At 37.7% G+C, this 12,246-nt stretch overlaps 6 protein-coding genes across 6 annotated transcripts; 3 read left to right on the top strand and 3 right to left on the bottom strand.

The window, feature by feature from the left end:
• Nucleotides 1–29: 29 nt before the first annotated feature.
• On the bottom strand, nt 30–1,083 carry EV154DRAFT_552557 (uncharacterized protein). The gene is made up of 2 exons (XM_051605064.1): nt 462–1,083; nt 30–373 (listed from the first exon to the last, which is right to left on the bottom strand). Exons 1-2 carry the CDS (start codon nt 1,064–1,066, stop codon nt 223–225), a joined length of 756 nt encoding a protein of 251 aa, XP_051456394.1. The 5' UTR covers nt 1,067–1,083; the 3' UTR covers nt 30–222.
• Nucleotides 1,084–1,418: 335 nt separating this feature from the next.
• EV154DRAFT_512578 (uncharacterized protein) lies at nt 1,419–2,433 on the bottom strand. The gene is made up of 2 exons (XM_051601933.1): nt 2,203–2,433; nt 1,419–2,128 (listed from the first exon to the last, which is right to left on the bottom strand). The coding sequence occupies exons 1-2, from the start codon at nt 2,350–2,352 to the stop codon at nt 1,463–1,465; spliced, it is 816 nt and encodes a 271-aa protein (XP_051456393.1). The 5' UTR covers nt 2,353–2,433; the 3' UTR covers nt 1,419–1,462.
• A 311-nt stretch (nt 2,434–2,744) lies between these two features.
• EV154DRAFT_512569 (kinase-like domain-containing protein) lies at nt 2,745–4,217 on the top strand. The gene is made up of 3 exons (XM_051601932.1): nt 2,745–2,987; nt 3,071–3,181; nt 3,262–4,217. Exons 1-3 carry the CDS (start codon nt 2,897–2,899, stop codon nt 4,095–4,097), a joined length of 1,038 nt encoding a protein of 345 aa, XP_051456392.1. The 5' UTR covers nt 2,745–2,896; the 3' UTR covers nt 4,098–4,217.
• Nucleotides 4,175–5,956, top strand: EV154DRAFT_512566 (glutaryl-CoA dehydrogenase). Its single transcript, XM_051601931.1, has 4 exons — nt 4,175–4,472; nt 4,555–4,678; nt 4,763–4,872; nt 4,942–5,956. The coding sequence occupies exons 1-4, from the start codon at nt 4,259–4,261 to the stop codon at nt 5,745–5,747; spliced, it is 1,254 nt and encodes a 417-aa protein (XP_051456391.1). The 5' UTR covers nt 4,175–4,258; the 3' UTR covers nt 5,748–5,956.
• Nucleotide 5,957: 1 nt separating this feature from the next.
• On the bottom strand, nt 5,958–8,632 carry EV154DRAFT_466228 (uncharacterized protein; the record flags this gene model as incomplete). The annotated part of the gene is made up of 2 exons (XM_051597723.1): nt 6,834–8,632; nt 5,958–6,735 (listed from the first exon to the last, which is right to left on the bottom strand). Coding segments are annotated over exons 1-2 (2,451 nt in total), but the record flags the coding sequence as incomplete, so codon positions are not given.
• A 3,095-nt stretch (nt 8,633–11,727) lies between these two features.
• EV154DRAFT_564754 (uncharacterized protein) lies at nt 11,728–12,213 on the top strand (the record flags this gene model as incomplete). The annotated part of the gene is made up of 4 exons (XM_051605858.1): nt 11,728–11,782; nt 11,851–11,979; nt 12,048–12,151; nt 12,190–12,213. 4 exons carry the CDS (start codon nt 11,728–11,730, stop codon nt 12,211–12,213), a joined length of 312 nt encoding a protein of 103 aa, XP_051456389.1.
• Between the last annotated feature and the right edge of the window lie 33 nt (nt 12,214–12,246).

Here is a 12,246-nt window from a genome sequence, read left to right as displayed (position 1 = left end):
CTCCCTCATAAAGTCCGATTTGCGCCCCTCCCCCACATATTCTCTCTCTTTCTCTCTCTCTTTTCTTGTACAGGGTAAAACAGTTGCCAGTTGACAGTTGATCATTTATGTCACAATGCGAGTTGTTAAACAAACGAAAATAAAATAAATAAAAAAAGAGACGTAGTATTATTTTGTACAATATGCTGTTGGGGATGGGATGGGAGAGGGGGTTATAAAAAATTAAATAGAAAAGGAGGCCATAAAGGTAGTTTCGGTGGTCTCAACGGTTTGATATCCACTAGGTGCCTTGATACCTAAAATCTCATTTAAACGAGTCTTATCATCTCCACTATGAGCCATTCTCTTTGCACGCAAGAACTTTGCACGCGCACTATTTTTTTTTTTTAAAAAAAAGGAAGCGGAGGGGGTGAGTGAGTTTTGATTTTCTAATGTATTGTGATCCCCCATAAGAAACTTACGCGTTACGGTAGACAGGTGCAGCAGGTGCTTCTTCCTTCTTGGCCTTCTTGGCCTTTTTAGCTTCCTTTTTGGCTGCCTTGGCTGCCTTTTTAGCCTTCTTTTCCTCCTTTCTAGCTCTCTTTGCCTTCTTTTCTTCGTCTTCCTCCTCTTCGTCGTCCTCTCTATCTCTCTTCTTGGACTTTTTCTCTTTCTTTTCCTTTTTCTCTTTCTTTTCCTTCTTTTCCTTCTTCTTTTCCTTCTTCGTTTCCTTCTTCGTTTCCTCTGTCTTTGTCTCGACAATAACCTCGACATCACCTTCCACACTGCCTTCTTCAGAAGGGGATGGGGAGGCATTTAAATCAGCCAACAAGCGAGAAAAGGCATCGGTATTACCAAGCCAATTATCAATGTTCTTTTTAGTAGCACCCACACCAAGCACATTGTCCTTGAGCTTGATCTTGACATGATCTTTGTTACCGTCTTCCTTCACACCCAAACCTTTACCAGGTGTCCATCCCATCTTTTGCATCATGCGGAACCCAAACTTGCTTTCATCTTTACTCCAAAATAAATTGTTGGGATCTTGACTAATACGTTGCTTTTCCTTTTGTCCTGCTAATCCCATGGTGTGTTTTTATGTTTTAAAAAAAAAGAAACGAAGAAAAAAAAAAAAAAAAAAAAAAGCTCAAAACTCTACCACCCCCCAATCATAAGCCACAAACGGCGACAATCGGTGTTGGAATTACATGAGCCAATCATGAAAAAGCAAAGACTTCCCCCCCAGTGCACACCTTTTGAGATTTAAAAAGCCGCCAGTTTAGGCTTTTTCAGAGGATACCTTTTTTTTTGATTTTTTTAAAAAAAAATCCTCTTGTTTGGGCGTTACGCTTACTGTATAGAGGTGCTTTTCCTCCAGAAAAATAAAATAAAAATAAAGATGCACCTCATCATGTGTATATGTATATATAAATGATAAATAATAAATTGAAATCCAGCCCTTTATTATACAGTTTACTTTTTTTTAAGAGGAGGATGATTTGACACGAGATACCAACGAGTGGACATCCTGCTTGCAGTTATCTAAATCAGTCTCGAGAGAAGTGGACTCGAGTGCTGGTAGTTCTTCCATGAGGGAAGCTAATTCAGCCTTGACCATATCGATGAAAGCTTGATGATTGGATTGAATCTGAGCTTGAACGGAAGTATAGTCTTGCAGGACGAGCTCTCTTTCCTTGTGTTGGTTCTCTAGGGATAATTTGACAGCAGAAGTGATATCTGTGTTTTGTAATTTGATGATTTGGGAGCGAATATGATCCAATTCTTCATATAAAGTAGCTAATTCGGTGTCGAACTCAGATTGAGTCTGTACCACTGATTTTTCAAGCGCTAATTTCTGAAGCACTTGTTTTTCCTTTAACAAGGTGATGGTGTGACATTCCTTTTCTATCGTGTGTTCTCGTCGTTTCAAGTCATCCATTTCTTTACGAGCACTAGTGGCTTCATCCTTGAGTTGTTTCACTCTATTCTCTGTTGTCACATAGGTCTTTTTGGTAGAGTCTAATAACTCTTGCTTACTTTCGAGGATTTGCATCACTTCTTGAATATCCGATCGTAGTTGCTTGTTGTTCTCGATAAATGTCTCGTTCTCTCTCTCACTGTTCTCTTTGTTTTCGCATACAGTTGTAAGCTACAAAAAAAAACTTGTATTTTTAATCTATACCCCCCTAAATCCTTTCTCTCTTTCTTTTTTTCTTCACTTACTTGTGCTCTCGTGCTCTTGATTTCCTTTTGGATCATCTCTAAATTCTCTTGCAACTCTTCAAGAACTCGTGTTGTACGAGAGCTAGAGGTAGAACGTGGAGAAGATAATCCGTGTAAGCTTCTGGGAAGTGAACTAGTTTGAAGCATCATGTATATATATTTAAAGAAGAAAAAAAGGAAAAAAAAAAAAAATAGAAATACAGCGCAAGGGAGTTTTATTTTTTTTCAAAAAATAAATATAAAAAATATATAGGCCTGACAGCTTTAATCTCCGATCAAAGCACCTTTTTATATATTTTATTTGGGGTGATGCATCAGGTGCTTTCCTCATGCAAAAAAAAAAAAAAAAAAGGAGGAAGGGAGATGACGACACACACAAAAAAAAAAAAAAGATTTTATCAAACCATCTTTTTTTGCCCTCTCTTTTTTTCTTTCTTTTTTTTTTTTTCTCACATTGTTACTTTTTTTATTTCTTTATAACTTTTTTTTTTCTACTAACCCGTAAATTTTTTTTTTTTTTTTTTTTTTTTTTTTTTGGGAAGAAAAAAAAAGATAGAGTCCATTGTCAAGGCAAAGGACTCTAAATAAATCATACAATAACTCAACGACTTTTTATCTCAAAAATTAACACACAACAAAAAAGGGGGAGGGAAAATAATTAAATAAAAAGAAAATAAAATCTTCCCACCCACACATGGAAATCCCTCAAAAAGATGTCATTGTCGGAGAGCAATGGTTAATTCTATCAAAAATAGGTGAAGGCTCTTTTGGAGAAGTATTCAAAGGTTTTTATAATTTTTATTTTTTTATTTTGCATGAATTTTTTTTTATTATTTTGTAACTCCCTTTTTTTTATTTTTATTTAAAGCTCAAGATGTAGAGTTGGGTGGTTTCTATGCTGTCAAAAGAGAGGCGTTAGATCTGGAGCATCCACAATTACATCATGAAAAATTCGTCTATGATCTTGTTGCAGGAGGACGTAAAGTTGTTTGGTTATAAATATATTTTGACATTTTTTTTAGTAACAAAACACATCTATATATATATATACACACACAGCTTGTATTCCCAAGTGTCACTGGTATGGCCAACACGATGGCTTTGACTGCATCGTGATTGATTTACTCGGGAAAAGCTTAAAACAGATGCAAGCGGACGAGACTCCGACATTAGCCCGTGTCATCGACATTGGTTGCCAACTCATCGCCTGTCTCGAACATATTCACGATAAAGGCATGGTCTATCGTGACATCAAGCCTGAGAATTTCTTGTATAATACCCAGGCTACCTCACTCTATGTCGTTGATTTTGGTTTAGCCACCTGGTGGAGAAACCCAAAGACAAAGAGAGCCTATCCGGAGAGTAAGAAACCCATCAAGTTCAAGACCGGTACAGCTCGTTATGCTTCACTGAATGTCCATCGTGGTCGAACACACAGTCGACGTGACGATATGGAGAGTTTGGCTTATGTCTTGCTTGACTTGCTATTGGCTGGCAATTTACCTTGGTCAGGTATCAAGGCACGTTCTTGTAAGGTGGGTTGGGATCGTTTGCAATCCGTGAAAGAATCCTTGTCTGCCGGGGATCTTTGTGTGGGATTACCCGTGGGTATCCAACACTTTATTGAGTATACACGTAACCTACGATTTATGGACAGACCAGATTATCGTTATCTTGCCTCGTTATTGATTGGATCCAATTTACGTGGTCCTTACTCAAAATTAGTAACAAGAAAAAAGAAGGATGTCTTTTTAATGGATTCACTTCTCAAGGAATTACCCATCGTCAATACAACGACGACTGATTCATTTTCTTACCGTAACAAATCTTCTGCTTCTTCCAATCATCGTACCTATTATAAGCGTTACTATGCTTGGAATACATCTCACACTTAAATTTCCACTGTTTATTATAATTATAATCCCCGTTTTTTCTCATCATTTTACTTTTATGGATGGTGGGAAATTATTTCTTAAAAAAAAAAAACATAAAGAACCCAAACTTTTTTTTTTTTTTTAAATTGCAACTTTAATTCTTTTTCTTCTTCTTCTTTTCAATGCTCGCTCGTATCAGTCGTCAAAAGGGCCTTGTTGCTCCTCGCTTGTTTGCCAGAACCATGGCCTCTAAAAGCTTTGTCAAATACAATTGGCAAGATCCCTTGAATCTCGAGTCCGTCCTCACCGAAGACGAAATCTCTATTCGTGACGCCGTCAAAAGTTATTGTCAAGACAAGTTACAACCCCGTGTCTTACAAGCCTACCGCAACGAGAGTGAGTGATTCTTTACCCTTTTATTTTTTTTAATTTTTTTTTCTAACCTCTTTTTTTTTTGCATACGAACGTAAAAAAAAAGAATTCGACAGAGAAATCATGTCTGAAATGGGTGAGTTGGGTTTCTTGGGTTCTACCATCGAAGGTTACGGTTGTGCTGGTGTTTCTTCCGTTGCCTATGGTTTAACTGCACGTGAAGTTGAAACGTAAATATTTTCAATCCGTCCCCCCCCCCCCCATTTTATTTATAAAATTTTCTAAAAACCCTGTTTATATATATTTGCATTTAGGGTGGATTCAGGTTACCGTTCTGCCATGTCTGTGCAATCCTCACTTGTCATGCATCCTATCTATGCTTACGGTACCGAAGAACAAAAGGAAAAGTACCTTCCTTCCTTGGGTAAGTACCTGTTCCCTTTTCATAAAATTAAAAAAAAACGGTTTCTAATCGTAACTTTTTCAAAACAAGCCAAGGGAGAAAAGGTGGGTTGTTTCGGTCTCACAGAACCCAACCATGGTTCTGATCCTGCAGGTATGGAAACCACTGCTCGTAAAGTAAACGGACACTACGTCTTGAACGGATCCAAGACATGGATCACCAACTCACCTATTGCCGATGTCTTTGTGATTTGGGCCAAGAACCTAGATGAAGATGGAGCGATTCGTGGATTTATTTTAGAAAAGGGGATGCCCGGTTTAGAAGCACCTGCTATCAAGGGTAAATTCTCTTTGCGTGCTTCCATCACGGGTATGATCATGATGGATAACGTTGAAATTCCTCTCACCAACATGTTACCTAACGCCAAGGGATTGGGTGGACCCTTTGGTTGTCTTAATAATGCGCGTTACGGTATCGCTTGGGGTGCTTTAGGTGCCGCTGAAGCCTGTCTGGATCAAGCACGTACCTACACTTTGGATCGTCACCAATTCGGTCGTCCTTTAGCCGCCAATCAATTGATCCAAAAGAAATTAGCTGATGCCAATACAGAGATCGCCTTGGGTTTACAGGCCTGTGTTCAAGTCGGTCGTCTCAAGGATGCTAAACAATTAGCCCCCGAAATGATCTCCATGATCAAACGTAATTCTTGTGGTAAGGCCATTCAAATCGCTCGTGATTGTCGTGATATGTTGGGTGGTAACGGTATCTCGGATGAATACCATATCATTCGTCATGCTGCTAATTTAGAAGCTGTCAATACCTATGAAGGCACTCACGATGTTCATGCTTTGATTCTGGGTAAAGCTATCACCGGTATCCCCGCTTTTGCCAATTAAACTTTTTTTAAAAAATATCACACTAAAAAAAAAAAAACTTTTTTGTTACCCCACACACACACACACAAAGCGAAAAAGAAAACCCGGGATCGTTTTTTAAAACCGGGTTGCCATTGAATCCTCTTTTTTTTTTTTGACATGTCAATTCCCACCATCATGACTAATAGAGGGTATGACGAAAAAAAAAAATATTTTTATTAAATTAATTATGGATGAATGCTTTTTTGTTGTTGTTGATTGTAGAGGTATTCTTGTAATGAAATCTTTCGTATAGGTTTCTTTTCTTCTTTTTTCAATGGTATAGGCCCCAATGAGTCATTTTCTTCCTTTTCATTCCCTTTGTCCACAATTTCCTTGCATGGTGGCACACCCGTCGTCTGGACTGTTTGTGCAGGTGGTGGTACATGGTTCACCACAACATCAGCAGGCGTATCATTCACTACAACAGCAGTAGGCGCATCGTTCACCACAACAGTAGGTACGTGTGTATCGCTTACCACTACCACAGTAGTAGTAGTAGTAGTAGCAGCAGCAGCAGCAGCAGCAGCAGCAGCAGCAGGTACATCGTTTACCACCTCAACAGGAGTAGTAGCAGGTGTATGACGAACAGAAGCCATAGGCGGCTGAGTAGGGTGGTAAAAGGGAGATGTATAAACATCATCCCTCTGTATCTGTTCTAAAGGCCCGACTTCCAACCTAGGAGACTCATACATACTGACGGATTCTCGACGATCCTCATAAGCACGTTGGATTTCGTCTCCGTCCAACAAGATGGTAGATGCATCACTCAATTCACCTTCATCCACCACAACAACAGGATGATGCATGTAGGGTATCTCGTTCGCGGCCATGGCATCCAGTAATAATTTGGCGGCTTCCATATCTTCGGGTGTAGCATCCACCAGGGCTCGATCACTATTGAATATCCGCATTTGCTGGTGGGTATTGTCGATATCCATCGGAGTCTCGTTGGTATAATCATGCGCATCTGTTTTATTTTTTTTTGTTTTTTAAAAAAGAAGAACTTGAGTGAGTAAAATAATAATAATAATAAAAAACGCGTTCATTTTTTTTTTTTTTTTTTACCTGGGGGTTCGTCAGAGACGTGTTTATTGAGGTAATCACGCATCCAGAGCTTTTTACGCGGTAAAACTGTCGATGCGGTGGGAGCGGAAGTGGTGGTGGTGGAGGAGGAAGAGTAAGGAATATGTTGATGGTGATGAGGATGGGATCGCTTGTGTCGGGATTGTTTCTTTCGACGTGACCTTGCTCTAGATTCTTCATCATCCGTCATATCATTGTTCGATTCTTCAAAGACCGATAAACTGGATAAAGAAGACAGTGATGAAAGATCCGCATGCTCGTCTTGATCATCACTACTGTTTTCTTCCAGTAAAGGTAAAGCGTCCTTATGGGGTAAATCATCACCTATATCAATATCTCCTTCCACATCCAGTAATTCATCATCCGATACTTCCTTGACTGAATCCAAAGCGGTAACGGACACATGGGTAGCAGGAGTAGGAGGAGGAGGAGGAAGAGGAGGAGGGGGCGAATTCGAAGTGATATCAATCAGACTATTTTCTTCGGATTTCTTTTTGGGTTCCTTTGGTTTTAACAAGATGATATTATCCGAAGCCCTTCTTTTCAAGGAAGGTAAGATATTGACGGCAGGTAACTTGAGTTTTTTCTCTTTTATAGGAGGTGCAATCTGTCGACGTAAATGTTCAATTAAACAACGTCGTTTATTCAAACAAGCACACGATCCAAATTCCTTTTCAAATCGTTCCAACATGACTCCGATCGTATGGCGTCGCTTACGTTCTTCCTCTTCATCAATCACTTGATGTTGACTCCCCTCGGATCCACCGTGACGTAGTTTATGTTGATGATGCCAATTCATATTTTCCTTCCAACTAATATGACCTCGTTGCCAGCCCCAACTGATCGTCACTTGCTGTCCCTTCTCGATAAAATGACGTGCAAATAATCCAAGATGAATCGTTTTATCGTCTCGTGGTAAAACCACATTGCGTAACTCGGCATTGGGATGACACGAACGTCGAATGTACCTGGCCTTGTTTCCAAATTGGCGTGTATCGATACATGCATCCAATGAAGGGTAAAACATCATGTGACTCAAGGGCGTACCCAACAAGACGAAATCATGGACAGGATCAAACTTGAATTCCGACTTGAGAAGGACATCCCCCGTCACTTGCATGAGATAACGTAAGGCAGGAATCGGTCGATGGGCGAACAGACCTTGATTGGAAACAGGTGTGTTGATCAAGACACCCTTTGTCAAGAAAGTCACGGTATCCATGGTGACAAACGGACCATGGTCGTATAACCCTTCCTGATGTTTCCATCGACCCCAACGTTCCTTGGCCTCACAAAAGATGGCATGCACATGACGTGATACGATGCGACTCTTGACATGTTTCTTTTTCTTCTTATTAAAGGAGGAAGGTTCGTCTTTAGCGTCCAATTGCTGAAGCTTGTTTTTGGCAATCGGGATACGTTTGGAGAGTTTAGGACGTTTTCGTTGACTGCATTGGTCACATAAGTAATGGTCCGGAATCGTGCTTTGAGAAATATGAACACAGTAAGCATGTTGCCACACGAGACAACGTTCACATTGAATGGTGAATCCATCATCTTCGGTTGAGGTACACACACATCGAATTAACCCCGTATCCATCGCACTGCTGTCTTCTTGCGCTCGTTTTGTTTCAAAAACTCTTTGTTGGGTCGTCATTCACTGCTTTTATTTTTCTTCCCACTCTTTTTCCCTTTTTTTTTTTCTTTTTTCTTTTTGCTTTTTATTCTGCTATGGTCAAAAAAAAAAAAAAAATGATCAAAATGGACTGATAGAATACCCATCTTTTTTTTTTTCGGGGATTCCATGATATACCATTTGAACCAATAAAAAACCCCCTTCATATAAAAAAAAATGTCGACTCAAAAGAAAGGGTTTCTATTTCCAAGGATGCTTTCTAAAGTAACATTCCAATATAAACCAAAGTGTTTTACCGGGTAACATACAAACATTTTTTTTCGTTTTATTAGACAATTCATTGGCGAGGAAAGGGGGGGGAGGGGGACGTTTTTTTTTTGTCGTTTAAAGATGGGTTATTAAAACTATAGGTTTTGTATTTTATCATCTGGTGTATATTGACTCTTTTATTTATAACTTTTGACTCATTTTAAACAAAAGGGGGCAATCACCTATTTTTTTTTAAACATCATGTTAAATATCCCCTCCATGATAAATGTAGTAACCAGCTTCCATCTTTTTTTATATATATATAAACAAGGGGATCGTGTTTTATCACTTTTAGCTTTCTTTTGACGCTGTAGAATTCACATAGTATCGGGATCGATCAACTTACAATAAAACATGTGTCTACCAAAAAAAAAAAAAAAAAAAAAAAATAACCCTGTTAGCATAGCATATTTATTGAATGCTCAAAGATTTAGACCGATTTATTGAATATCTGGGCCTATATCAACTCATGTAAAATATTACCTTTTTTTTTTCGTAGGTCATTTACGGGTGTAACTATCATCACCTGCAACAACTCATGTACTTTGGAACCGTCTATTATTATATCTAAAATAAAAAATAGGATCGAGTAAGCAACTAGCATTCATAGTATCCTGACGGATATATATATATAAATATAAAAAGAAACTTGTTCTTGCATATTTTTTTTTAAAAAAAAGAGGGTTTGTGTCAAGTAATAAAGCTTTATATGAAATACTCACAGGGAAGGACGAACTTCCTGCTTCTAGTTAAAAGCCGAGTAAGTCACATGCGTTATAACCCCCCCCCCCCTCGCGATGATATCTAGACGTCAAACCCTGATTCTAGACTAAATTGTCTATTTAAACTGGTAGTCTCTTAAAAAAAGTTTTTTTTTATACATCTCCAGAAAACGTAATAAAGATAAAAGACTATCATACATATTAAATAAATAAAAAATATCATAAAATAGGAATATAATATTGTTAAAAGGTCGGTTAGAAAAAATAATAAACAATTTAACCAATGTTATTGTAAGATTAATTGTATTCTTGAAAATATGTATATATAATCAGGGTTGATGTAATGGAGCACTCTTGTCGTCAGTTACCCTGTTTTTAAAGGGCATCACTGGTCCAAAAAAAAAAAAAAAAAAAAAAAAAAATACTACACTCGGTAACAATTCTGTCATCTGACTCAAGTAGGTATCCAAAACGACAATTCTTTCTATAAGAGACTACTCATACTAAGATCTGGTTGTTTGGCAATTCCAGACCTTCTTTTAACCAATGCCTAGGAAACAACAGCCTGCCTGTCTGCAAAAAAAAAAAAAAAAAAAAAAAAATGACGAGGTATTACATCTCAAGGACCTCAAAATAGGGTATCCATTCGAGTTATGCTTATTCAATGATTATTTAATAGTGAAATTTCCAGTTACACACCTGAAATAATAGTAATATTTATCAGAGGTGTGGATCTAGATTTCCGATAGACATCAAATGCAAAAAAAAAAAAAAAAAAAAAAAAAAATAATTATGAAATGCCTTTCATGTTTCTTCTGTAAAACTGCTCATTTCTGGAAAACTAACACAACACTGTACAATAATAACTTTTTTTTTTTTTTTTTTTCAAAATTAAAAAAAAAAAAAAAATGTCGTGCAAGCCTTTATTGAAGACATCAACCACTCTGTTACATACTATATAAGCCCTAGTTAAATGTTTGTTATATTGGCGGTTGCTCATGTATTCCACGATATGACACCAGGTTTTTGATTTATTCTGTAAAAGACACTTTTGGTTTAAAGAGGCGACAAGGAACACAGTTTTTTTTTTTTTTTTTTTTTTTTTGGCTGCTTTATAATCCCTTCTGCAATTTTTAGTTTTCGGGTAGAAAATCCTTCTCCATTATTCCTAATTCTGTTTAACCGGAGAATGCTTGGTTTAAGCCGAGTATGAGCACGACTAAACAAACTCTTCAACTTGTTAAAGAAAGGGGAAGGGAAGGATAAAAGTGGGCAAGGGAATTCTGGGAAAGCCCAAATTAAATGTCAAACCATCTAGTTACCTAGTTCAGCTTTTAACTATATACAGTGTAATTTCTCTTGCCAAATATATTTACAAAAAAAAGGGAAATTTTTTCCTCACAGTAGATTGTCAAATGACGTGTCAATTTTCCTTTGTCCCCCATATGTGCATGCAACCCCCTCTCATGGACGTATCAAGGGATGTAGGATTTCAAATAAACGACAAAAATGAAAGATAATCGATTCAGCGGGTGTCAAAGAACCCACTCCTAAAAAAAGAAAACCACCTGTCATCACGAGACTCTATGTAACCTTCCACAACCCTATGAGTTACCGAGAACACAAAGAAATTTAGTTAAATATGTAATAAAAGGATTATCACTCATGCAGGCATCTCCCCTCGTGTGTGTGTTTATCAAGATTTTGTTTTTCAATAAAGATGAGAAGCATAAATGATCAATTCGATGTATCATGGGGGGCGGAAGAATGAACAGATGTAATTCTAGCAGAAGAGAATTCCGTAAAAAAAAAAAGCATGAAGACATATGATAGCAGTCTGGCCTGCACAAAAAAAAAAAGAATCATTTCAATCGCAACGCTTTATCAGATATGCATAACAAAAAAGAGAGAGAGATTTATTAGTCATTTTCAGCAGGAGGGTACGAATAAAGTTCATTGTTTTAAAGTAGCGGAAACATATCTGTGCTTAAAAGTCAATGACGTGCCCACCGGCAAAACACCACGTGTGGGTAGTACAAAAAAAAAAAAAAAAAACCCCTCCCCCCTCTCCCTCCCTTCTTGTCAAAAATAAGTAATTTCCCCAAATAATTTTTTCCCTTTTTCCTTCTCCTTTTTAAAAATAAATAATTTTTTTTTTCTTTTTACTTTTTTCTGAAAAAAATAAAACAAGAAAAGCAGAAAATTACAAATGCCTGCTACTGCCTCACCCTTGATACCAGAAAAGACATCTGGTAGAGCCAAATGTAAGTTTCATATATGCTAAAGAGAGAGAGAGAGAAAAAGGGATAATTAAACGCAGATTCAAAAATAGATGTTGTCGGTGTATGTGCCATGGATAGAAAAGCTAGATCAAAGCCTATGCGACATATCCTGAATCGACTCTTATCGCATGGTGATTTTGAAATTGTCATTTTTGGTGACAAGACTATTTTGGATGAAGGTAAGAGAAAGAGAGAGTTAATAAAGTAAATAGAGAGAGAGAGAGAGAAACTAAATGAACAAAAACAGACGTCGAGAATTGGCCTGGTTGCGATTTCTTAATTTGCTTTTTCTCTGGTGGATTCCCAATGCACAAAGCTGTAGCCTATACGAAACTTCGAAAACCCTTCGAGGTAAATAATGTACATATGCAAACATTACTGTGGGATAGACGAGTAGTGTTGTCGATCCTTGATGCAATTGGTGTACCAACCCCTCCCCGTTTAGT

Source organism: Mucor mucedo (genome assembly GCF_025094135.1).
Source record: "Mucor mucedo strain NRRL 3635 chromosome Unknown EV154scaffold_61, whole genome shotgun sequence".
Classification (NCBI taxonomy): Eukaryota; Fungi; Mucoromycota; class Mucoromycetes; order Mucorales; family Mucoraceae; genus Mucor; species Mucor mucedo.
The sequence above is the reverse complement of the archived record's forward strand: the minus strand, read 5'-3'. Positions and strand labels throughout refer to the sequence as shown.